The sequence below is a fragment of the Pelmatolapia mariae genome, linkage group LG17 (assembly GCF_036321145.2).
Source record: "Pelmatolapia mariae isolate MD_Pm_ZW linkage group LG17, Pm_UMD_F_2, whole genome shotgun sequence".
Classification (NCBI taxonomy): domain Eukaryota; kingdom Metazoa; phylum Chordata; class Actinopteri; order Cichliformes; family Cichlidae; genus Pelmatolapia; species Pelmatolapia mariae.
The window spans coordinates 12,066,759-12,091,732 of record NC_086242.1 but is presented as its reverse complement, the minus strand read 5'-3'; the positions used below and the strand labels follow the sequence as shown (position 1 = coordinate 12,091,732).

At 38.5% G+C, this 24,974-nt stretch overlaps 1 protein-coding gene across 1 annotated transcript in view; it reads right to left on the bottom strand.

Moving 5' to 3' along the window:
- The window catches only part of col7a1l (collagen type VII alpha 1-like), a 75,419-nt gene that overhangs the window by 23,063 nt on the left and 27,382 nt on the right, over nucleotides 1–24,974 (bottom strand). The window contains exons 29-78 of the mRNA XM_063460588.1: nucleotides 24,623–24,703; nucleotides 24,127–24,153; nucleotides 23,981–24,025; nucleotides 23,785–23,859; nucleotides 23,569–23,664; nucleotides 23,332–23,358; nucleotides 23,098–23,151; nucleotides 22,890–22,961; nucleotides 22,735–22,794; nucleotides 22,583–22,618; nucleotides 22,420–22,464; nucleotides 22,198–22,233; nucleotides 22,018–22,062; nucleotides 20,401–20,472; nucleotides 20,290–20,322; nucleotides 18,446–18,517; nucleotides 18,265–18,324; nucleotides 18,124–18,159; nucleotides 16,886–16,966; nucleotides 16,583–16,618; nucleotides 16,375–16,419; nucleotides 16,067–16,138; nucleotides 15,606–15,641; nucleotides 15,263–15,289; nucleotides 15,061–15,096; nucleotides 14,915–14,977; nucleotides 13,202–13,240; nucleotides 13,053–13,106; nucleotides 12,477–12,509; nucleotides 12,048–12,113; nucleotides 11,805–11,849; nucleotides 11,642–11,677; nucleotides 11,531–11,557; nucleotides 11,372–11,443; nucleotides 11,157–11,219; nucleotides 10,897–10,914; nucleotides 10,772–10,807; nucleotides 10,649–10,687; nucleotides 10,519–10,554; nucleotides 10,305–10,439; nucleotides 10,076–10,174; nucleotides 8,468–8,647; nucleotides 8,038–8,145; nucleotides 5,662–5,706; nucleotides 5,197–5,268; nucleotides 4,765–4,821; nucleotides 4,626–4,670; nucleotides 4,446–4,532; nucleotides 3,446–3,499; nucleotides 3,290–3,325 (exon numbers count right to left, since the gene is read on the bottom strand). Coding sequence (XP_063316658.1) covers nucleotides 3,290–3,325; nucleotides 3,446–3,499; nucleotides 4,446–4,532; nucleotides 4,626–4,670; nucleotides 4,765–4,821; nucleotides 5,197–5,268; nucleotides 5,662–5,706; nucleotides 8,038–8,145; nucleotides 8,468–8,647; nucleotides 10,076–10,174; nucleotides 10,305–10,439; nucleotides 10,519–10,554; nucleotides 10,649–10,687; nucleotides 10,772–10,807; nucleotides 10,897–10,914; nucleotides 11,157–11,219; nucleotides 11,372–11,443; nucleotides 11,531–11,557; nucleotides 11,642–11,677; nucleotides 11,805–11,849; nucleotides 12,048–12,113; nucleotides 12,477–12,509; nucleotides 13,053–13,106; nucleotides 13,202–13,240; nucleotides 14,915–14,977; nucleotides 15,061–15,096; nucleotides 15,263–15,289; nucleotides 15,606–15,641; nucleotides 16,067–16,138; nucleotides 16,375–16,419; nucleotides 16,583–16,618; nucleotides 16,886–16,966; nucleotides 18,124–18,159; nucleotides 18,265–18,324; nucleotides 18,446–18,517; nucleotides 20,290–20,322; nucleotides 20,401–20,472; nucleotides 22,018–22,062; nucleotides 22,198–22,233; nucleotides 22,420–22,464; nucleotides 22,583–22,618; nucleotides 22,735–22,794; nucleotides 22,890–22,961; nucleotides 23,098–23,151; nucleotides 23,332–23,358; nucleotides 23,569–23,664; nucleotides 23,785–23,859; nucleotides 23,981–24,025; nucleotides 24,127–24,153; nucleotides 24,623–24,703 — 2,850 coding nt within the window. The remainder of the gene's footprint in view (nucleotides 1–3,289; nucleotides 3,326–3,445; nucleotides 3,500–4,445; nucleotides 4,533–4,625; nucleotides 4,671–4,764; nucleotides 4,822–5,196; nucleotides 5,269–5,661; nucleotides 5,707–8,037; nucleotides 8,146–8,467; nucleotides 8,648–10,075; nucleotides 10,175–10,304; nucleotides 10,440–10,518; nucleotides 10,555–10,648; nucleotides 10,688–10,771; nucleotides 10,808–10,896; nucleotides 10,915–11,156; nucleotides 11,220–11,371; nucleotides 11,444–11,530; nucleotides 11,558–11,641; nucleotides 11,678–11,804; nucleotides 11,850–12,047; nucleotides 12,114–12,476; nucleotides 12,510–13,052; nucleotides 13,107–13,201; nucleotides 13,241–14,914; nucleotides 14,978–15,060; nucleotides 15,097–15,262; nucleotides 15,290–15,605; nucleotides 15,642–16,066; nucleotides 16,139–16,374; nucleotides 16,420–16,582; nucleotides 16,619–16,885; nucleotides 16,967–18,123; nucleotides 18,160–18,264; nucleotides 18,325–18,445; nucleotides 18,518–20,289; nucleotides 20,323–20,400; nucleotides 20,473–22,017; nucleotides 22,063–22,197; nucleotides 22,234–22,419; nucleotides 22,465–22,582; nucleotides 22,619–22,734; nucleotides 22,795–22,889; nucleotides 22,962–23,097; nucleotides 23,152–23,331; nucleotides 23,359–23,568; nucleotides 23,665–23,784; nucleotides 23,860–23,980; nucleotides 24,026–24,126; nucleotides 24,154–24,622; nucleotides 24,704–24,974) is intronic.

The following is a 24,974-nucleotide window of genomic DNA, read 5'->3' as shown; positions in this document are numbered from 1 at the left end:
TCTTAAGGACACGACTTTCAGATACAGACATCTACTGCATAGTTTGTGTGTGTGTGTTTCTTGTCCAGTTTCTCAGATTCTTTCAGAACACCCTGCACTGCAAAGATATGCAGGTTTTCAACTAATACCTCTTTGGGAATTATCATGTTATGTATATTCAAATTTGGTCAAATTCAAGATACAACGCTGGCTCACCTCTTGAGTTAGGTGCTATTTTATGCTTGGATAATTAACAGTTCAGTGTGAAGTAGCTTAACAAACAAATTTTAAAAAATGCATATTAAGGTACAAGACTACACTAAAAATGAGTGAAAAAGCAGTCAATGTCCAAAGAAAACCTTTACAAGAAACTTCAGAAAGCCATGAGAACTATTGCTCAAGAGGACTTTTAAAAATGAGAAGAAAGTCTGGCTCCTTGGAAGCAAAATAAAAAGAAATCAGGGATGGCTCAAGACTTTTGTGGAGTACTGTACGATGAGGAAAAAAGGAGGAAGACACAGAGTTGTTTAGAAAGTCACTTTTACTTAAGCACACATGCACAGAGAGGTTAAACACAGACAATATAATTATAAAGATAAATTTCACCAGCGTAACAAGTGTTTGATCTGGCTACATATGTGTTTATAGTAAAACTAGATTCTAAATATTATCTATGGTATTCACAGGGTATGGGAAAGTAAGAAACCCTTAGTATTTCCATGTTTTAATAAATAAAATGTTTGTATTTCCTGAAGTATGTATGCAAATTGTTGTCATGTTTAAGAAAGCTTACTTCTATTTTATTTACTGAAAAATACTTGTCATAAATAAATTAGGAGTTTCTGGCAGGGTAAGTAAAGCTACACTGGTTTTTACAATGACCAAGCTTAAAAAACACAACCTATATACCAGGACACAATTTTCAGGTGCCTAATTTTCTATAAGCCACAATAAGAGAAAAACAGTATATCTGGTATGGTATACGGTATTTTTTGGTGAGTGACATTGTCTCTGTGCGGAAAGAAGTCCCCCCTCATGAAACGACGTTGTTCAGGGTTCATCACCAGAGAAAACGGTTCACAGTTTATTCGCACTCTCCGTGTAGTGCTTTCTTATGAATGATTAAGACTCTATAGTCTCAGTCTCTTGGGAATTAAGAGATTTCCTGTTTAAAAAAACGAGAGAGAGAAAGTATTAAAAGTAACTCTCTGGATTTTTTTTCTCAGTAAATCATTCATGAACAGCTGGACTAGACTACATTTTCTGCTCATTTGCATTCAGACAAGCTTTAGAGAAATCATGCTAAAAGCATGCCGCTCATGCTTTGGTCATGTTTGGTCATGTATTCACATCAGCCTTAAACAAACACTTGCATTATTTTGCACTGGTCTGAGTATTCAACCCTACCTCTGGCGCCGGTGCCCACCTCTCAATTTTAAATCCATGTAGACATTGAGGGTTCTCGGGAGGGGCCGTGCTAACACCTGCTGCTCTCCGGCAGCAGCACCATGCCCTCCCCTGTTTTAAATGCACTTTAGAACAACACGCAGCAACACTACACATGAGCGGGAGGAGGGAGGTATGGGGTCTTCACACACCCCCGTTCTCTGCCAGCCATCGGGGCGGGGGGCTGGGAGGAGGTGTTGGCTGACAGATTGGCCTCCCTGCTTCCGCAGGGCCTGGGGCGGTCTGCTTGCCTCCACCCCGGGGGAAAAGGGTCACATCTCTTGGGTCTGGGTGCCGTTTCCCCCTCTGGGGGCGAGGGTACCTGGACCCGGGGTATAGAGTATGTTTGGGGAGTGCGATTGTGTGTACATGTGCATATATGTCTATTCCTACGTTGGATGAGTGCTGAGTGTTTGTATATGTGTGCATGAGGGTGGGAATGCATGTTTGTGTCTGTGTGTGCCTGTTTGTCTATGTTTATATGTCAGGTCAGGTCTTAGACTCCACCTCCCTGGGAACACCCAGGCCCTCCAAAGTGTGGAGGCCTATCTCCCCTCACCACACTCCCTGCCGGTAACTGATGCACTCAGGGGTCGGTGCATTGGTGGTTCTTGGTGTCCGGGGCTGGGCGCTCAGGTATACACCAGCTCACTCCCGGTGGCTACTTGGCGGGGCCTGGTGCCTGTCGCTCGGTCAGGCCTCTTCCGGGGCAAAGGGGGCCCTCGAACCTCCGGCCTCGGGGCCTGCAGCTCGGTTCACTCTGGCACAGCTGGCTGCCGGCAGAGCCGGCGGGCGCGCCAGTGCAGCCCCCTCTGGCTTCTGCTCCGTGGCTACTGGGTGACCCCTCGTCTGGGGATCTCCTCAGCCCTTCCCAGGAGGGTGGCACGGATACCCCTCCGGTGGTACTCCTTGGGCTCTCGCACTCTGGGGTCCCTGGATGTCTGGAGCCTGGATCTCCTCCATGCCTGCTTCATGCCCTGGGGGACGGGGCTATGGCCCTCCACACCCTCTAGCAGACCGTTACATGGGGAAACCTTCTGTATACAAGCGCGCTGATCCACACAGGTGTGCACACGGGTGTTCACTGTTCGTAGACATAAACTACACCTTTCTTAGCTGCTACTTCAAAGCACATTGTGCGCTGTCTGTGCTGCACAACAACATTCAGTATTTAGTATTTATTGCTGTTTACACTTAGCTAGATTAACATGATGGTGTTGTGTTTAGTATGTTGCTTTGTTTTTTTTTTGCTTGTTTTCTATTCTTTTTCTCTCAACAGGTGATCCAGGAGATTTTTTTTTTTCTCTTTGTCTTTGTAAGTGCCCTTTCTCACTGTCCCTCTTCCCTTCTGTTTTTCTTTTCCTTCCTCTCTTTCTTTCTCCCTTTCCTATCCCCCAATCATGTCTGTCTCATCTGTAACTACTGAAAATAAAATAAATAATAACAACAAAAGTTGATCAAATGGACCAATACGGCAATGCCATGATGATCCATTTGGCAAAATAAATCCATTTGGTATCCTTGTTGGTCTTCAGACAACAATTCTGACGGCTAAAGAACCAAATGGGACAGACAAAAAAAAAAAAAAAAAAAAAAAAAAAAAAAAAAAAAAAAAAAAAAAAAAAAAAAAAAAAAAAGAAATTTTCATCAAAAGCAGAAGAAAGAAAGGGGTCTCGAAAATGATGAAAGTGCTGCTTATGGTTTATTTATTGACAACTGCAGTTAAGCCCATTCGCTGTTTTATTCAAGCACTTGCAGATCAATTTCAGGACCCTTGTGCATAAGTGCAAATAAAGTTCTGCATTCCAAGGCATGCAAAGATCTTTAAGACGGAAGCCTGTATAACTTAAAATGAAAACTCCACCTGATCTGGTTCTTCTGTTGCTGCAGGAGGTGTAGACTGAAAAGACACATCAGAATTTTAAAGTGAAAATGTCACTTGGAAAGTCAGGCACAATACAAAGAAAGAAAAAGTAAACAATGCCCTATTTCTCATGAGCACCGAGCTGCCCGGGAATACCTTCTCTATATCATCAGAGGGTCGAGAGGGTGACTCTGTGGTTGGCAAGGTAACCTAGGGGGGGACAAATAAGTACACAAGTTTGAATGTAAAACCCCCCCCCAGCATATTGGTAACTTTTATAACGTTTTTTAAAAAAGTGACTTTTTTTGTCATTACTCTGAATGTTTGCACTTATCTGCCATTAAAATATGAAGCTAGCAGGTTTCAATGTTTTGCATTATTATAGGTAAAAGTATTGAAAGTTGCTCTGTGATGTCAGTTTCTGTTTATTGATAGACGATTTGATAGCTACAGTTAAACTTTCTGTTAAAAATTGGGACTTTTTTCACACTATCACACATCCAGAGTACACAAAGGGTATAACGACACTTCAATATGCAGACTGCAGAGGAGCTGAACACAAGCCCTTTTACCAGAAGAGCCTCAGTCATCCCTAAAATGTCCATGCAACATGCGGCTCAGGCTCTTTTGCCTATACTGACTGAACTACCTGGGTTTATTGTTTGTCCAGGGCATTCTTATATCATGTGAGCAGCAGTTATCTGGACTTTAGACTTTTTTCATTAACATACGACATCAGTGGATAATGGCAGTGTGGTGGGAGGGTTTGGTTTGTTGGATCAGTTGTAGGAGGGAGAGGTGGGGCAGGATGGTTGAGGGTAGCGACATCAACTAGGTGGAGAAGAACACCTAGTCTGCTGATCCTTCTTTCTCCCATATAGTAGGTGCAAAGCTGGAGAAATGATGAAGAATGTGCAGGGTGAAGCACAGCAGGTAGCTATGCACTGACTGCATGTTGGCAGTCAGTGGGTGATTTCTTTTCTTTGTGCTTTATAATAAAGAGCTGCATGTCCGTACAATTAAAAAGCTTCCCTCTGTAATTTCATTCTTAGTGGAACCTGGCAGAGGTCGCTGGCTTGTTTTTCTTAGTTTTGTGCTTGAATGAATAAAAATGATCAAAAGATAAATACCAAAGATAGCACAACATTTGTTTCACCTGTGCATCCATTTCTCTGTCTGAGAAGACTGTTATAGGTTGACTTAAGGTCTCGACCTGGGCAGGACTGGGTGTGGGCAATTGTTCCTTACAAATCAAAAGCAACACAAATGTATTATTGTTCAGGTAAAACAGAAATGTTTATTACTTTTAGTTAGCTATTGGGCTACAAATGATCACCTTATCATCCACTGGATGGGGAAATTCATCTGTTTGGACTTCAAGCTGTGCATGTTAAACAAATTGAACACATGTTACATTAAAAATGAATCATAACATTTGTACCCAGTCCAGCTGAAACAGATGAGAGAATATTTACCTGTCTGTTTTCCCCGAAGTCCCGAGGGATTAAGGGGTCAATTGTGGTAAGTTCTTCCTATTTGAAAAAAAATTAATAAAAAATCTCGTCATAACTTTTAAACACTCAAGATCACGGTAGATGATGTGGAGAGCGGATGAAGTGGGCTGTAATGACAAACTAATTTATTCTTAATAATTAAGATTAGGTAGTGGGTGTGTCATTAATCAATCTCTGCAGCATTTGTGTGGGCGCAGATATAATTCAGTCTCCAGAGATACTGCTACGAAGAAAAAAAAAACGCAGGTGACTGGATGATGAGTTTGGCAGGGCTGTTAACAAGAAGGCGCTCACAATTCTCTAAATGAGGAACAACCCCACGTCATCAACATCACATTAAAATTAAGCTTCCAACGGTGCATCAATTACTGATTTATTATTGCAGCTGCCTACCTCGTATTCATAACTGTAATCTTCGCCGTTATAAAACTCGTCTTCTTCGTCTTGCCTGGCCTCTTCACTTGTCTTAGGATAAAAAGGAAATAGCAATTATTACAGGAAGGAATTGTGGCACAGCATTATTTATCACGTGTGAATAACTGGAATAACTGGAAGACATCAACAAGCAAGCAAATGTAATCTGTTAGCATTACAGTGAGAAGCAGATGGACATCAATGCATGCTTTTAGTTAAATGAGGCATATTGTGGGTGCAAAACGTGGTTCATTCACTGTGTTTATATTCACAATGTTTTAATTTAGGATTATGTTTCATTAAATCTTTTTTTTTTTTTATAAAGTTATGGTTGTATTTTGCAAGGTCAGACAGCCATGTTAGTTGGTGCATTTTAATTTAGTTGGGGCTGAAGTGAAGTAACATTTCTGGGTTTATTCTGATCCGTTGTTCAAGGACATTTACCAAGCGTTGTCTCTGCCTCCTATGTCGTCCTTTATTTCCTTTGCCCTGGTTAAGAAGTTCACAATCAGAGAGAGAAAAGATGAAGGTTTCCCATACTTCAGAAGTTGTTGATGATGAAGTTCTAAACTGCAGCTGATAAGTTTAGGGAAATGAGTAATTAATGTTTATCAAAAATAAATAAAAATCCCATTAAATTAGGATGATTAAAAATCATTAAGTCTAGTTTTACCAAACAGTTTAGAGCTATTTATTGTATTTATAGGACCATACCTGATGTTTTACATGTTTCAGCCCATCCGATTTATGTGTATATCCCTATAAAGACTGAACCATGAGATAATTACTAGAAAATTCAAAATTTGTGTTTTTTTAACCTTGTGACAATTTTTTTTTATAAAATTTAATGAAATAGTAATTTGCAAACATGAGTTTTAATTTGAATCATATTTGCTAGATCTGGCATTTTAAAAATGATACACTACGCATGTGATTTAAATATATATAGACACATATACACTGCCTGGCCAAATCCCCTCCCCCCCAAAACATGGATTAAACTAAGGCCCATATGATGAATGGCAAGAGTTTATTTAACCCTAACTGATGCAGTGAGTAGCTTGTCAAATGCAGAAGACATGATAATTTCCCATAGTCGTGGAAAAGACCTGCATCGAAAAAGAAAACAACTAAGGAGACTGGTGAAACTTTTAAAAATAACTTAACTAACACATTATTAAAGGATAGTGGTGTGCCATCATCTTCGAGGACATAATGCGATCAGTGAGAGAATTGGAGATCGATTGGTGAAATCAAATCATAGTCAAAGTAAGAACATTTCCTTTTGACCTTGGGTTGCTTCACTTGGTCAGATCATGGTTGACCACCATTATGTGCCGAAAGAATGAACTTATCCCAGGGATATTCTAAAACTGAGGTCCAGATCACCAGGCCAAGGACTATTTTGCACTGGGCTCCAAAGAAAGAATAAATTTGTTTAAAAAATGTATTTCTGTGTGGAGTTTGCATGTTCTCGCTGTGTTCGCGTGGGTTCTCTCAGGTACTCTGGCTTCCTCCCCCCCTTCGTGACCCTGAAAGGCATAAGCGCCAGAGAATGGATGGATGGATGGATGGATGGATAGATAGAGTTTCCGGTATTTTATTTTTCCAAAAAATGACACTTTCACCCAAACCTTACTCTTGCACTTAACTCTTTTTCCATGCATCACAAAGTCTGAAAACCCAGTGACCCAAAAACAAATGTCACTGGAGAACTTCTTTGAACAGGAAGAAAGAGCCAAAGATGAGTCACCAGAGGGGTCTCAGAATGCCAAACAAAAGAAAGAAAGAGACTATTAAGAATCATACTTAAATTAAGAGGTTCATTGCGAGACTCACACCCGCCACATTCGCTTGGTATAATATACAGTGACTGGCTAGCTAATGAAGTCTCACAGTCCACAGAAAAACTGTCCAGCGTTAAACTGGTCGATGGTACAAAAAAGATTGGGAACCGCTGTTCTAAGATATCAGTGTCAGGAATCGTCGGGCTCAGATTGTTAAAGAGCGGCTCAGGGCACATGAGACATTATTTTACACATGAACTGACCACCACAGAGTCAAGAACTTAACCCCACTAAGAATTTCTGGGATGTGCTGGGGAAGACTGAATCCAAGATCTTAGAGAAAAATAAATGCAACGCTGAACGACAACACATAACGCTGCATAAGCTTATCGAAACAATATCTTGGCAATGCTGTCATCAAAGATAAACGTGGATCAAACAAAATATTAGAATTTGCAACTTTATTTTGGCTGGGCAGTGTATACTAACCACTAGTGACAAATATATTTTAAGGGATTCTTCAAATTATAATCAATGCATATTTAAAGAACACATTATCAGTTGATAACAGAGACACAAATATCAGCTTTCAGGTATTTTTGTGGCACCCTAGACGTGACTCACATTAACTTCTTTCATGCCTTTAACTTTGTTACCATAACTTAGTGCAGTCCTTAAAATTAAAGAATAAAACTCACATCATTCTCACTAAAATGTAAATGTTAAAGTATTTTCCATATTTAGATTTCCTGTTTCACTGGTGCTACAAGTGCACTTTCCCAAATCTACATTATTGTGCAGTAATATCACAACTGAGAGTCCAAATCACTTAAAATTAGCATAAACATCAAAACAGAAGCATCCATTTAGTAAAAGCTGATGTGTATGCTAAGTAGAAGAGATAAGCTAAAACATCAAACACCTGTATGGTCCTTTGGTAATATGCATTCATTGTAAACTGATGGAGAAGTATCCTATTTTCCATCCTCTATCTAAAACCCAACCCTCAATAAGACAGTTATGGTAGCTTTACTTTCCCACGTTCCCTGTTCTTCTTCTTTTGTCCTGAATTCTTCTTCAGTGAGTCCTCCTGAGTGAGGAGAACAGTCTCCATTACAGATTGAGGTAACCCTGAAAACATCTGACAGACAAATTTTAACTTTAAAAGCAATCTGAATATAAATAACACCAATATTTCGTAATGTAGGATTGTTTAGATTTTTAAAGTATGACATGTACATCACTAGAGTTTACAAAGCATTTTACAAAATATTATGTGAATGTTAGATATATATTAATTACTTTTATGACTTTTTTAGGAATTATTATGAAGTTTATTTGCATTTTATTTCTTTAAATTAAGGGAATAATAGAAAATATAAAAAAGAAAAATGGCACCAAGAGTTTACACTCTGTCTTTTTTCCATCTAAAAGTGCCTAAATATGAAATGTGACAGCCTTACCTCATTGGTCATTGTATAATTGGAAGTAGAATTGACTACAGTCAGATTAACTTTGAAGGAAGTTTCAGTACTGTCTACTGTCTCCTTTAAATTGGTCTCAATCGTGTCATGTTCTGGTTCTCCATTCAGCGTGTTGACGGCCCATAAAGTTGGATCCTCTGCAGTTTCATTTAAAGGGTCCTTCAGTGAGAGAAGTAAAAAAAAAACATATTAGTGACAACTGGTGATAAACTATATTAAACACAGTTTCATTTCTCCAGGATCGTGGTGAAAGCATTTAAAGGCACACAAGCTCAAATAAAATGCAAATACACAAAGGTATGAGATGGCTGAAAAACTCAAGATTACACAGAACCTTAAACAATAAATATCAAGGACTGTTAATAGAACAATAAATATTCAGAACATGAGCTGTACATTGTTTGATGAAGCATGGACTCGCCAAGCTGCTGCAAACAGTTCTCAGAGATTTTGGACCATACTGACAAGATAACAACACATAATTGCTGCAAATTTGTAGGCTACAGTGAGATGATTTGAGCTTTGTTGCATGATGTGTTATCTTTCTTGAATCAGCCATCAGAAGATGGGTACATTTTGGTCATAAAGGGTCAGTAGCAATGTTGAGGTAGGCTGTGCATTTAAACAATACTGAGTTGATACTAAGGGCCTTAACCTCCTAAGACCCGAACTCTTCCACATGCATTTTTAATTTCTCTTTGATATTTGGGCTGATTGGGGCCCGATGAATGTAAAAACAAAGAATTACCAGATTTTTTATTTTTACCTTATTTTTGTTTTTAAGAAAAATAAGAGCCACATCTGAGGATATTCGTTTAAAATTTTGATAGAACAGTGGCAGTACAATGTCCTTGAACGTGGATATCAGGCCCTTGCAGAGCAAAATTGAGTATTTTGGTCTAAATATCCCAAAATGTGATGTCTACATATGTGGACGCCAGGTCCTAGGAGGTTAAAGTGTGCCTACAAGATATTCCCCACACCATTACACCTCCACCAACCTGAAGACACAGGATGGATCCATGCTTTTACTCAGTTTCCATCAAATTTTGACCCTATCATCCGAATGTCAAAGTAGAAACCACAGGAAAGACTCAGGCAGTGTTATTCAAACCTCCACTTCTCAAATTGTGGTGAGTCCATGAGAATTGTAGCCTCAGTTTCCTATACTTAGCTAACAGGAGTGGTACCTGTTTTGATGTGCATTCAGATATGCTAGTCTGCATACTTTGGTTGTAGCAAGTGGTTATTTGAGTTACTGTTGCCTTCCTATCCTAGATATTTTCCCTTTTTCTGACCCTTCTCTGTAAGTCGATGGTTGCGTAGGAAATTCCCAGCAGATTACTAGTTTCTGAAATACTCAGACCAGCCCGTCTGGCATCAACAACCATAACGCATTCAAAATCATGCTCATGTTGAATTCAGCAGATCATCTTGAACATGCAGTGTTTCATTGCCATATAATTGGCTGATTAGATATTTGCGTTAACAAGCAGTCGAACAGGTATACCCACTAAATATGTGGTAGGTTAATAGGTTCATTATTATTCCTAAGCATTCTCTTAAGACTAGGCTGAGGTTACGTACAACCAAGAAAGATTCAGGAGGCTGGCCGTCTACATCAGTGTCCTCAAAAGTGTCCACTTTTGACAGAGGCCTGCTGGTGACGTCAAATTTCTCCAAACTCTATCGAGAAAATATAAAATGCATAGCAGTAGTAGTAGTTTTGAAAAGTTTGAGGTATTGGAAACAAGAAATGTAAACATACAGTATACAGTCTAAAAATAACATCAGACACTTCTTTGAGTCTACGTACTGTGTAGTCAGTGATGACGTTGGAGTTGTGCCTTTCTGTGTTTTCTTTTGTTTTCTTGGAGTTGCTGAGCACATGAAGCAGCTCCTCTATGCCATCCTGCAGCAACCTGTCAATCAAAGCCTTCAGCAAAGGAAGCTGAAAAAAGCTTTTATTTAGACAGCTGAACATTTATTACACTATTGCATATTTATACAATGTGGTGCAAAGAGCTCACCTTTATACCGTAGGCTTCAAACATTGTCTCAATGTCCTAAAGTTGAGTGAAAATACATTGTTCAGACACTTAATAATGCAAAATGAGAACATGTATGCCATAGAAGAAATTATCATATCCTTTATTCAACCTTCATCTCAAGAGATTTTCCTGGAGCTCCAGCGTCACCCTGCAGAAACATGAAAATAAATGCAGTCGGCATAATGTCATTTCCATTCCCATGTTTCTGAGGTATAACTCAAATCAGCATTACCTTTTCTCCTTTCAGGCCTCTTTCTCCTTTATCACCCTGCAAAACAAGACAAATCAGCAACCAAGGCTATATTTCAGGGTTTTTTTAAGAACTCAGCCTCAATATAAGCACCATTACCACCTTACCTTCAATCCTGGAGAACCCTAAACACACAGAAACAGAGGAGCAGGACATTTGAACATGCATCTACAATGCATGACATCAAGCTCACCATATCTGTTCTCATTGTAGCCCACAATAAAAATAAGCACTATAGTCATCACTGCATGATGACTTAGATTTCATGCAGGCGACAAGTGAATTATGCCATGCAACAGCAGAGATGATGTGCCATTTTTAGAAAGCTATACATATGCAGAAACATGTGCACAAGCATCAAACTCACAGTAGGTCCTGGAGGACCCATTGGCATTGGGAATGCTTGTCGGATTTCATCAATGGTAGCACCCTGAGAAGAGATATATGGATATTAAGTCAAACTGTGTGATGTTTTTCTGAATCAACACCCAGCATAAATGAGGAATTAGTCAAACCAATGGTGATTACAGGTAAGTCATAAACAAGTCACCAAAAATCAAGTCATATTTCCATCATGTTTACCTCAGGAGTGACAAGCACCTGCCTCCCAGGCAAACCTGGAAGCCCTGGTTCGCCTTTACTACCATCTTTACCCTGCGAAGAAACAAACAGCATCATCCAGTTACGGCCTCAACTTCATCACAAAGTTGTGTTTTCCTTCTTAAATGTAAATATACTTACATCAGCACCCGCATCTCCCTTGTCCCCCTGAAATGAAGAGTGAAGTTAACACAAGTAAATGGAGAATAAAAGCTTCATAAATGTTTTGATTGCGGCAGCAAATCTGAGAACCTTCTTGCCGTCATCTCCTTTGAGTCCTCTTTCTCCCTGTGAAAAAAAAAGTAATTTCATCTAAAAAGAGCTTGAAAATGGCAAACAAATGTGCAAATTGGATAAAACAGTAATCCAGGTGATATCTAATAGCAAAGTGGTATAATTGTCAAATGTTTCTCACATCTTTTCCTGGCAGGCCCCTCTTCCCATCAATGCCAGGTCTCCCCTGTAGAGAAGAGGAAATGAAAAAGGAGATTGATCATTATCGTGGATAAACATGTGGCTTCTGCTAATTACACACCTGACGCAAGGATATATTTTGTTATATTGGCTTGAATGACTAAAGACTGTCACCATTAAAACTGTATAAAAAATGGATGATAATGGTTTTGCCGGAGGCATCGCGTTTCAGAGTGAAACTCACAGGAGTCCCCGGTAAGCCAGGCATCCCAGCAATCCCAACCCGGCCTTGATCTCCTTTTTCTCCTTTCTGTTTACAAGCATAGAAAAACAAAGTCTCCTTTTGCAAATATTAGCAAATTAAAATGACAAATGTTATTACAAACTGGACAAATTATACCTGAGGCAGTAAAATCCACCATAGCAATGCAAAATAGCTGCTGACATGCTAAAAGCTTAGGTGTCTATAAGCACATATAAAGTTGATATACGGAAAATAAAGACTGAAAATCATGACTGCACCTTAGCTTTTCTTTTCATTAATCTTTTTTTGTTAAGTGAGATAATACACTGTAACTCAGTGATAACTTGTTTTATGTTAATATGAAATAGGGCAGTAAACCATATACATTAATGACAAGAATTTAAGTTCCATAAAAATTCATCCACTCACCGGACCAAGCTCTCCTTTCTGTCCCTGGTCACCCTACGGTTACCATAAGACACCTTGTGAGCAAACTCATACATGCATACAGTATATGTACAAATATACTGGGCCACTTACACATTACACCTACAAGTGCTGCTCCGCCATGGAAACTCATGCCATGAAGCTCCTGGCGCACAGTTTTTGTGCTGTTCATGCCACAGGAGGTTTGCAGTTTAGTAGTTCTTGAGTCAGCTAAGTATTGGTGACCTTTAGGCACTATGCGCCTTGGCTCTCCATGACCCCTGCGCCATAACTTTACATGGTCTACGTGATGTTTGCAATGATACTATTTAAAGAAATTTCCCAAAACTGCCTTGCAGCAATAATGAGACCCTGCTACAGGAAAACAGTGAGTTTTGTAAAGGCATATGGCACGGCTTGGTGGCAGTGGGAATGAAAACATCTAATTTCAGAGATGAAGATGTGTGGCCCAATACTTTTTGTCAATATAGTGCACGTGATGCCATTTACATGGAAATTTTCAAAATATTTGAATGTGCAATTTCAATAAAACAATTTAATGCTGTGCATTTTTATAACCTTCATTCCTGGTTTTCCTGGTAAGCCATCTAATCCATCTCTTCCAGAATCACCCTGCAAAGCAAACAGTTACATTAAACACACCTTTGTAATTAAACAAAACAAACAGAACCACAGTAAGTGCAATTTATAATTATGCACATGCATACCAGAGACTGTCCTGGTAATCCAGGTTTCCCCTCTGGACCCTGGACAGACAGATTATGATGTTTCAAGACATTCAAGAAAAATATATTACTTTTGATAAAAAAAAGAAATAGATAAGAATAGCGTAAATGAATTTAGGGTCACTTCCTGTGTGGATGCCCCTTTAAACAGATTAACCAAGTTAGATTAATTTTCAGTTTTGTGTCCAGAAAGGTAAAGGTTAATGGACTTAATTTTTGGCTGTCCATAAATTAATGGCTGCTTAGTACTTCTAAAAAATAATAATAAGTACAAAAAAACAGAATTAACGGTCATTAGCATGAATGATATAGTGCTGTATACTGCCCTCTTCCTGGTTTCTTCTTTTTTGCATATCTGCCACACTTTCATGTTTCAGATCATCAAACAAATTTTAATATTAGACAAAAATAACCTGAGTAAATACAAAGTGCAGTTATTAAACGATGATTAAAAGCAGATCCAAAAAGTTATCTAAACTAACCTGGCCCTATGTCAAAAAGTTGTTTCCTCTAAAACCAATGGGGAAATGTTGGTTATGCCAACATTAGAAGCAAGAACTGTGATCAAGAGTTTGACGTAACTGGCAATGAGTGTTTCACATCGCTGTGAAGGAAACTTTGGTCCACTCTTCTTTCCACAGTTGTTTTAATTCAGTTAGATTTTAGGATTTTTAAACATGAAAGGCATGATGCATTTCAAGGATAATACCAAAGTGTTCTGATTATTCCCAGATTTTGACTTGGCCACTGCAAAACCTGGTGTTTTAGCTTCAGGGCGTGAACTGATGGTTGGACATTCTCCTTCAGGGTTTTCTGGTCTGAGCATTCACGGCTCCATCAGTTATGGCAAGGCGTCCAGGTCCTTAAATAGCAAAACAGCTGTTAACCATCACACTACCACCATCATTTTTGTTGTTGGTGTGTTTTTTGGTTGGTTGTTGTTAATGAACGGCTGTGTTGCTTTAATGTGAGATTTTACAACAGATGTAAAAGTACTCAAACCTTCCAAAAGGTTCTGCTTTAGTCTCATCAGGTAATATTTACATTTATATTTACATTTTATGTGTAAAATGTAATATCTCACATTTTTGGCAAATGTGAGACGAGACTTTGTCCACTTTTTGGTACTGAATCGTGAACTTTAACTGAGACAAGCAAAGGCTGCAGTTCTATAGATGCTGTTCTGGGTTCTATTGTGATCTCCTGGATGAGTTGTTGATGGGCTCTTGGCTTCATTTTGAGTTTCCAGCCACTCATGTTCACCACTGTTACAAGTTTTCTCCATTTGTGGATAATGGTTCTCGTTGTGGGTCACTTGAGTACCAAATACTTAGAAATGGCTTTCCAGACTGATCGATGTCAATGTTCCTGTTTCTCTTCGTTTGCTGTCATGGCATTATTTTTGAGCTCCTGGGTGTGGCTAGTGAAACTGAACTCAGTGTTCAAAAAATGTGGGGGCAGTTAACTTTTTCATATAGGTTCATATAGGCTTTTTTCTCCCTTGATTAAAAAAATAGTCTTTTAAAAACAGAATTGTTTTTACTCAGGTTATCTTATATTAAAATTGGTTTGATGATTTGTAACATGCTAATGTGACAAATATGCAAACATTAAGAAAACAGGAAGGGGAAAAGACTTTCTCACTGCACTGCGTATCACATCCTGTTGGTTACTTCATATGGTGAAAATACTCACTTGTGGCCCAGGCGGGCCCATTTCTCCTCGCAAACCTGGCTGACCTGGCTCTCCAGGATCGCCCTGATAAGAAGGAAAGGGAAAAACCTTTAATTCTTCCTTAACTGAATGAATTTAAAGTTGTAATGTGCTATTCTTCAAATTACCTTAATTACTCTGGTCAGTATGTTGTCTGAACCAATCTGATTGAATAAAATGACAGTTAATTTGTTAACAAACACAGTTTCAGTTGATTGGAAACAGACATAAGGTCTCATGGAGGAATGAGGCTTTTTACAAGATGTGCTGTAACAAGCGCCTCTGTCAAACATGGTTGAACTGATCAAGTAATTATAGAGATTTGTTTACTTGTGTTCCCGGAGGTCCAGGCTTTCCCTTTATGACGATGACAGCACAATGAAAAGCAGACAGACAAAACACAGTTAAAATCTACAACGTCACAGTTCTTTACAAATCCAATATTTGCAAGACAAAGGAAAAATAGTTTGGTGCAATGAAGGATGGCAAACACACAAAAACAAAGTTAATTACTCAACTTATCAAAACGGAATGACACAGGAGGATAGCAGATTGAGAAGATATGAAACAGTGACTGACACAGAATAATCAGAAGGCAGGCAGCCAGGAGAAAAAAACCAAACATGTTCACTGATGAGAGAGAGGGAGCGAGAGATGGTGGATACAAACTTACCGCCTCTCCTTTGTCACCTTTTTTGCCATCAGCACCCTTCAAAACAGAAAAGAAATCTCAGGTAATGTTAAAGTTTTGCAATTTCAATTGAATTATTACAGTTAGTTATAGTACAGTATAAAGCTACTGATCTGTACACACATACTAAGCAGAAAGATGAGGATCCTGTAAGTGGATCTTCTTAAAAGTGTACATTTAATAAAGCATAGCATTAACTCAGGAAGGCCATAAAGTCAAGCTCAGATCAGCTGGTTCAGTTCACCACCTTCTACACAGTGAAGTGTTTCAGCTGCTTCAGCAGGAGCACAGCTGCTGCATACCCCCAAGCCCCTTTTCAACCAACATTTACCTTTTAATGCTGTTTCTCACTTAATGAGTAATGTAAGACAGCTTCAAACAACAATCGTCTTTTGACCACAGTTGTGCTGACTGAAGTTTAGTTATCATGGCAAAGAACTTACAGGTGGGCCAGGCTTGCCAGGGTCACCGTTTTCTCCAGTGTCACCTGGTTTTCCTGGTAATCCCAATGGACCCTGATCAACAAGTAGAAAGAAATGGAAGCATTCAGCCCTGCACTCATGTTTCACAAATAAAGGTGTCAGATTTAAAGCCTGACCAGCACTGTAAATACACATTCGGTATCCTACAAACTGGTTTGTCGCATTTTTAGATTTTGTCAAAATACATTTTGAAGTTACTTTCTAAATTTTGTGGGAAGTATTGTTTTTCCTTTTTTCTTATTTGAACTATACAACTGTTGAACAAATACCCTGATTCCTCTTTCACCAGGCTCTCCAGCTGGTCCTTGTTCACCCTGCGAAAACAAATTAAATGACTCTGTGGAGGTAATATGTGACGCTGAAGATGATTATAGGGATGTTAAATCATTATAAAAATAACAATCTTCAAAAGCAACATGTTTAAAAGTCCAAGCGCTGGTCAACAAAACAGTCACGTAACAAACAAATAGACTTTACCTTCATTCCCGGTTCTCCTTTAGCTCCAGGTGCACCCTACACACAAAGTAAACAATAAATCTAAGCAGCAGGAAATATTTAGCCATATGTGCTAACGTTCACAATATACGTGTGAACAAAAGGGAAGAGATAAAATAATTAAGTTTTTTCTGGTCCATTAGTTAAATTTTTCACAGTGTGAGCATTTTTCTGACATCATTGTTTCTGAATAGACCTGTTTATCAAACTAAATCTGAACTCCGCTGTACCTACCATACAAACAAAACTCATAGTTGCTGTAACGGCCACTCAGGATTTACTTACATCTTTACCTCTTAATCCCGGTTCTCCAGGATTGCCAGGTAATCCAATGCTCCCTTTTTCACCTTTAGAGCCATCTTTCCCCTGAGCAAAGACATGACCTATGATTTACAATGTCAGCAAAAAAAAATGTATGCTTTAAAAATAAATAATTGGGTTTTTAATTGTTTAATACAAACCTGTTGTAGAATTGTACAACATATTAACGGCCAGCTCAAATTGGGTTTTGGTGTAAAAAAAAAAGAAAAAAAAGGTATTGTCTGTATTTACAAAGAGTGCAGTGGCAAGATTGCATCTAAGAGGTGGGCTGACTTTTGGAAGTGATCCTGCTCCATTTCTGGGAGTTCCTTTCTCAAGTCGTAAAATATAAGTAGGAGCATATTTAAATCAGTACACAAATTGATTTGCAACACACAATTTGCTGAGAATTGCACCGATATTGAGACCATATTTAGCCCATTATTTGTACTTGATAATGAAATTAACTGACTGTGTTTAGAAAACGAGCACAACGTTTGTAAATCACCTGTAAAGTCACCCTATGAGTACTGTTTGGGGATTGTGCTCACACGCTGTTTTGCCCTGTTTAGTAATATTGGCGTAATTCAAACGTTATCCAAGTGGTTCAATTAATTGTTTTAAACTTTACTAAATGTTAACTTCAGTTAAACTTCTAAAACCAAAAAGAATTTTGGCCATAAAAAAATATTTTTATCATGTCTATGCCTTGTCTATGTTTATGTCTACCCTTAGCTCCTATGAGGTTTTGCCTAGGCATGGATTTATCTGGCAAGATTTGTCAAACACTTGTGTTAAGCATGTGGAAAAGCCAGGTGTTGCGAAGTGCTCACAAAAAAAAAGATAATGGATAAACTGAATAAATCATATAGTAAAGAATAATTTCAAGTAGACCCCTACATGACACTGGATAGCCCACCAACAAAACCTCTGTTTTCACTTGCAGCAATTTCCCAAATGCAGCAGACTGCATAGAATGATTGTATAGATTTTTTTTTCCGCATCTGCCTGTTATTACTGGAAATTAGTTAAAAAAGTATAAAAGAAAAAACTAAAATTAAGCAAACGTAGCAATCCAAAAATACAAAATTCATGTATGTGTTTATATTCTATATGTTCTTGAATACTAGTGCTTGCTTTCACCTTGCATGTATTATTTTGACCCATTGTTTACAGAAAAAATAATTCATGAGAAGAACTTAATGTAACCAGTGATGACTCACCTTTTGTCCTGGTTTTCCTGATAAACCAACATTTCCCTGTAAACAATGAAACTAATAAAACATCTAACAACAACAACACACAGCGATTTCCTGCTTTATGATTCCAGGATGGCAACAGAGTTAAAGATTTAAATGACTCACCCTTTCTCCATTTTCTCCCTTTTGCCCCTGCTGTCCTGGAATCCCAAAACCAGGACTACCCTGCACATATCAAAACAAACCATAACCGTACCATAAAACGATATTCAGTTATTCTATTTGCTCTAATCCTGAAATAATAATATGGAAATGACCATGATGGACAATATCTCTCCATAACAACCTTTTCTCCCTTGTCTCCTTGTTCTCCCTTTATTCCCTGAGGGCCTGTGGAACCAACTGGACCGATGTCTCCCTGAGAGAACACATGCACATACATGAGCACATGTACATCAATTGATAAGAGAAGGCTAAACTTCTCTCCAGTCTACATGGACCCTGTGGACTGTCATTAATTATGTGCCATCCAACAGAGCATTCAGTCTCCCTGAAAAAGCTAATGAGAGAAAATTTTTAATTGTGTTTGATAAGCGGGCCCAGGAGATTGAGTCTGCAAAAATACACCAATTAATTAACAATGTTTTCAATTACTCACCTCTGGCTGATTTATTTTAACCCACTTAAGATAAATACGTGCACACAGCTTAGTCTGGTTGAGAAGAAATTAAAAAAAGGTGTTACAGCACCCACAGTTTCAGTAGTTTAAATCCTTTTACTCAATGATAAAACCTTTACCTGGAACTAATAGCAATTTCCTTATTTTAATCTTAAATGCCTTAACTGCAGACGAGCAGCTCGTACCAACAGAAAAAGTTGTTATAATTGCACTTTACACAGAGTTTGCAAAGTCTCTTTGTACGCAGCTGAAAAAGAACAAAATTAAATCATCCAGGTTTCACAGCTGACTGCAACTACCACAGCATGACTTCTATATTAGGTTCTTATCTGTTATTATCTCACAGGTTTGAAACACGTGGTTAGCAACTAGTATGATTATTTCATTGTTTCCCATAAAAGAAAAACAACCCTGGAATAGGTGACGGGTACATCAAAAACCACAACCATTAGTAACTAGTAAGCATAGATCTAATTAAAAGAAAGCTAATCTATATCACAGCCTCCCTATTGCTGATCTGTATCTGTTAAACTGACAGAGGGACAAATAAAAGTTTACAGACGTTATGCTTACAAAAAGGGATCCTGTACCACTGTCCAGAATTTATTAGCTCAAACTCAGATTTCTAAATCTATAAAGGATTGTTAAAATCCTGCTAGCCAGCTAACCCCTGGACTGTCCAAAAATGTCTCAGGAAGGAACGGGTATTTCAAATCAAACAGACAAAAACTGTCTGATTTTACTAAAAGTAAGATGCTGAGTAATGAATGAACCCCCAAAATGTTGGCGTCTGCTCCTTGATGACTGTAGTTTCACCAACATGTAACTTTTTCTTTAAGTGCTGGTAATTGAATGAGGGTTCATTCAGTTACCAGCCAGGTGCCTGCCTGAATGTGAAACATATATAAGAAGATGGCAAAAATGCAGGCTGAGATGGAAATTATACAGGGAGTTAGCTGCACCGACTGCTGGTGACATGCTTTTTCTCTTTTGTGTGCTCTATATCCCACAGCTTTTGATCAGGTAGGCTGAAATTAGCATATGGTAGATGGTGGGAAAGACACCATGACATGTTTTCTATTTTCAGATGTCAGCCAGTCAAACTGTAAAAGGAATCACCTGGAAAGGCTGGTTAGTAACACTATGGGGGGATCTCATATGATAAAGGTGTAGATTATGGATGCTCTGACTTTTAAAGCACCTTTCTTAACTTTTCCTTATTTAATTAAGAATACATAGTGCCCGATGATTGACTTGAGAACTATCCAGACCATACACTTGATGTCCTATGACAGCTGGAATATCCACCACCTCCTTCCCCAGAGCCCAACAGGTTAAGCATTTCTTTAAGGACATTTAAGGCTATTTGACATATTTGAAGGCTGTAATTAAGCTGAAAATTTTTGGGGGGAAGAATGTTGATGTAGTATACACTGATTGGAAAAATCAGTGGTGAAAATAGAAACAGATCAGCAAAAGTTCTGGAAAAAGCTCACACACTGGTAACTTACCCTGACCCCCTTTTTCCCAGCTGGACCAATTACCTGTTGTGACAGGGAAAAGACAGTTTAATAGCAAAGCCTCCATATACTAGGTTGAAATATATGAAATGGTTTTCTTACACCCTTCGCCGGGTCTCCAGCAGGTCCTCTTGGACCTTCATCTCCCTTTAATCCCATCGGTCCTGCCGGCCCCTAGAAATGTGAAGGTGAACTCTGAGTGCCACTTCCGTTGTGACCGTTAACTCCAAGCCTCTCTGATAAAAGCTGTTTATTTTTGTTCCCAACAAATCAAAACCAATTTCTTCTTTTTATCATAAAAACTAATCTTGTTGAATTACTACAAAGCGTATTACAAAACACAGGAAGATGGCCCTCATGATGACAGCTTTTCCGGTAGCAATCTCTTCCAAAAGATTATGCTGCTTCAAATTAAAAATCACTGAAGCAGAAAAAAACGACCCATTTGCAAAACATACCCACTGAGGTTTGACAATTTGGCTCGTGGATGTATGCAATCATAACCATCTCTGATAGAGTGTAATTTTCAAAACCCAGAACAAAATGACTTCCTCATTTGTTCATTCATCAATCTAAATGTCTGCTTGGAGACATTAGCAAAAGTTATTAATATGTTTAAAGCTAGTCTTTCAGTTTTCAGAGCTGGTGCAAAATAAATTTGCCCCTGCCTTGTTTTTTATATTTCTTAATAGCTTTTGATAATTTCTTTTAACATCCATTTCAATTTATTTGGATTTTCTCTAATCCCCACAGGGTCAAAGGTATTCATACAGGTTCAAATATATGCATATTCAGATGAACTGATATTTGGTTAAATGTGTCTCAGCAAGTTGCAGTTTTATGGGATACTTTAGGTAGCCATCGACAACTGATCACAAATCCTCTTGGCAGAATTTGTAGGATTCATTTAAATTGGTTGGTTTTCTGGCATTTCCTGACTAAGCGTAGTCTACAAATTTTCAAAAGGGTTGAGGTCGGGACTTTGGAAAGGCCATTACAGTGTTTGTGTTTGGAGATAGTCCTTCTTTATTATTCCATTACTTGTGCAATATACCAGCACCACTGGCAACAAAACAACCCCAGAACATGATGCTGCTACCGCCATGCTTGAAAGTTGGTGCAGTGTTCTTAGGTTTGAAAGTCTCATCCATACTCCTCCAAAAGTAGTAGCAGGATAATTCAGTCTTTGTCTGACAATAAAGATTTTCTCTTTTCTTTTAAACCTCTTAAAACTTTTAAACTTTTAGACCTCTGACCAAAACTATATATGTCTCTGCCCAACTTATCACTGCAGCCGACTAGAGATCGGCTGTAGATCATCTCATCGAGGTCTCTTAATTGTTCCATGCTCTTACCTTAAAACCAGAGCCAATCACGCTATTGAGGTTTCAGAAAAGCTTTTCTTAGCTTATCAGGATGATTGGTTTGTTTTTAAAAAATGATGAAAACTCATTTTGATAAGTTAGCTTTCCGCAATTATTATGGGCCACAGTTTATATTTATTTGTGTGTATGAAAGTGTGTCTGTTGAAATGAATGTGTCACTATGTGGTTGATTATGTTTCTGTATGTTGGACTGTATTTATTTATCTTTAAACTGTGAAACACTTTGTAACACTGTGTTTTGAAAAGCGTTGTATAATTAAACTTTTATTATTATTATTATCATTATTACTAATAAATCTTATGCCACATTGTATAAGATGCAATCCTCACTCACTGGGGGTCCTTGTGGTCCTATTGGTCCCACCTCTCCTTGGTCTCCCTAAAGAAGAAAGAAAATGTTAACGCACACTTTTTTTGTACAAGCAGCCTTATTCTTGTTAATCTAAAATTAATCTTCACATTCACATGCATGATAATTATAAAGCAGAAAGAATTTATATGTGAATGAACTCACCTTGTCTCCTGGCTCCCCTTTCATTCCCTTTTTCGCCTGCAGGTATAAATAAATCACTTGCTTTAATTTAATTCATCAATGATTGTTATGCAGTCTTCGCTTTTTTCTGTGATAAATTTGCTTCATTTTATTAGAAGGAAGTGCAATTCATTTATATGCATTTAAGTATAAAACATGCAGGGTAGTCATATGTGACTATTCAGTTGGTGATAAAGTGCACACCCGAGGTCCAATGATTCCCTGGATGCCCTGCTCTCCACGCTCACCCTTAAAAGACAAAGTGAAGAAACATGTGAACCCACAATAAAGTTTTAACAATAAGGGGTTTTTAGATTACTTTAGGATATTAGCAAAAATCTGAGTTTAAAAATGTATATTTTGGTACCTTTGGGCCAACTGGTCCTGCTAATCCAATATCTCCCTGCATGACAAAAGTAAAACAAACACAAATAATCCAGTCTTTAATGCAGTGCAGACTATTCTCCAAAGTCAAGCTGATGACTAAACTCTGTGTCCTTCATGTCTGCTGTAAGGCACCTTCTCTCCTTTCTCTCCATGAGGACCTTGAACACCTTGTATGCCAACTCCCTCCTCACCCTGCAAGAAAAATTAAATATTATAAACAATAAAGTATTTTTAGTAATTATGCACTTAGGGTCTTTATAAGCACAAAAGCTGTAATTCAAAATTACCTTTTCTCCTTTCTGGCCTGGCAGTCCTGGTCCCCCATCAACACCAATGGGACCAGGCAAACCTGCAATGCCCTGCAGCAGTTTGCACATGTGTCAGTTTGCGATGTGAGAGACATAGCAGGCACAGAAACGTCAATCTCAAATTCTGTTTTATTTTTTTCTTAACTAAGCTGCCCGAACACTATAATTTTATCAGCTATGTGCTTACATCTTTTCCCGGCTCTCCTTTGTCTCCTTTCACGCCCTGCTTCCCACGTAAGCCCTTTCAAAAATAAATGAAATATTATAAGATATGCAAACACAACAAGACATATTATATAACAAAATAACCGAGCGGTTTGAAAATAGCCTGATATACAACATTTATGAAAAAAATTAAAAGTAGGGATTCATTTTTTTAAGCAAATGTATAAAACAACAAGAAGACAGCCTTCATACTTACTTTTGTACCCGGCTCTCCGGGATCTCCCTGTGAAGTGCAAACAGTAGAAGCAGCTTTGTTGGACTGTGCTGTCAAAACATCTTTGTGACACTTCATACTAAATACTCCAAGCTTTCTTGACATTATATGATGTGCAGTGACAGGCATTATAAAACATCATGAATTAACAAAGGTGGGGTGTAACTACAATGCCCTTTTTTCTTCTTTTTTTTTTTGCTTCACTTGAATTTACGTTACCTTGACAGCTATTCCTGGTGGCCCCGGTGATCCTAGCTGACCAGGCAGACCTGGAGCTCCATTGACCCCTGGAAGACCGGGAGGTCCTGGGGGACTCTGTAACATGCAGTTACAATTATCTTAAAATGCCTTAAAGATTACCTTTCAAAAACTACTTGTTTATTTTGTTTGTTTTTTGGGGGAAAATTTTTTTTTTTTGCCTTCTCGAAAACTCACTGAGGAGCCTGGCTCTCCTTTTCGTCCGGGCACAAAATTTGCATCTGTACCAGCTATGACGTATCCCGGCTCTCCCTGAGAGGAAGGCAAAAAAAAAAAAAGACTGTTCATTGTTGTTGCAGCATTCAAATCTTAAAAGTACATAAACAGCTGTCTCATAAATAGAAAGCAAATTAAATGCATGGATTAGACTTACTCTTTCTCCTCTCTGTCCCTTTGGACCAGGGAGCCCAGTTGGACCCTACCATGAAAAGACTGTTTCAAAAATCCTTTACAGTCTCCAAAGAATATAGATGACACAATTCATGAATCTATATTTTTTTACAGATATTTTGTTCTCACCATGTCACCTGGAACACCTGTAGGGCCCTGGAAATTTAAAAAGTAATCATATTTTCAGGTTCAGATCAGATCAGTGTGACATTCTGTTCTTTATGGATATACAAGCATGAGAAAAAGAAAGTTGTTGTAGCACTATATGCAGACCTATGACGCACTGCACCACAGCATATCAGCACAAACACCTCATGCCAACTGTCAAGCACGGTGGTGGAGGGGGGATAACTTTGCTCCTTCCAATAAGTAGATCAAATGTGAGGCCATCTCTCCAACAGACAAAGCTTGACCCAAACTGTGTCATGCACAATGATCTCAAGGACACAAGTAAATGTACAGCCGCATGGCTGAACAAGGAAAGAATCACGGTGTTGTAATGGTCCTTTCGAAGTTCAGACCACAACCTGACTGAAATGCTTGGACCTCAAGAGAGCTGTGCATACACTCTTTGCACAGGACTGCTTACACTGCTGTAAAATCATTTTCATATGACTTTAGGTACCCGTTGGCCAGCAGAACCCGGTGGTCCAGTTCTTCCTGGGCGACCTGGCAAACCAGGAACACCATCAGTTCCAGGAAGTCCCTGTCAAATTAAGACATTAGAGTCAGTCCTGAAAGTTAAATAACAAATTGCAGAGGCACACAAATACTACTGCACTGTTAGTGGTTTCGATACAGCATTTAAACATAGCACTAATTGTACAGTGGCTTGCAAAAGTATTCGGCCCCCTTGAACTTTTCCACATTTTGTCACATTACAGCCACAAACATGAATCAATTTTATTGGAATTCCACGTGAAAGACCAATACAAAGTGGTGTACACGTGAGAAGTGGAACGAAAATCATACATCAT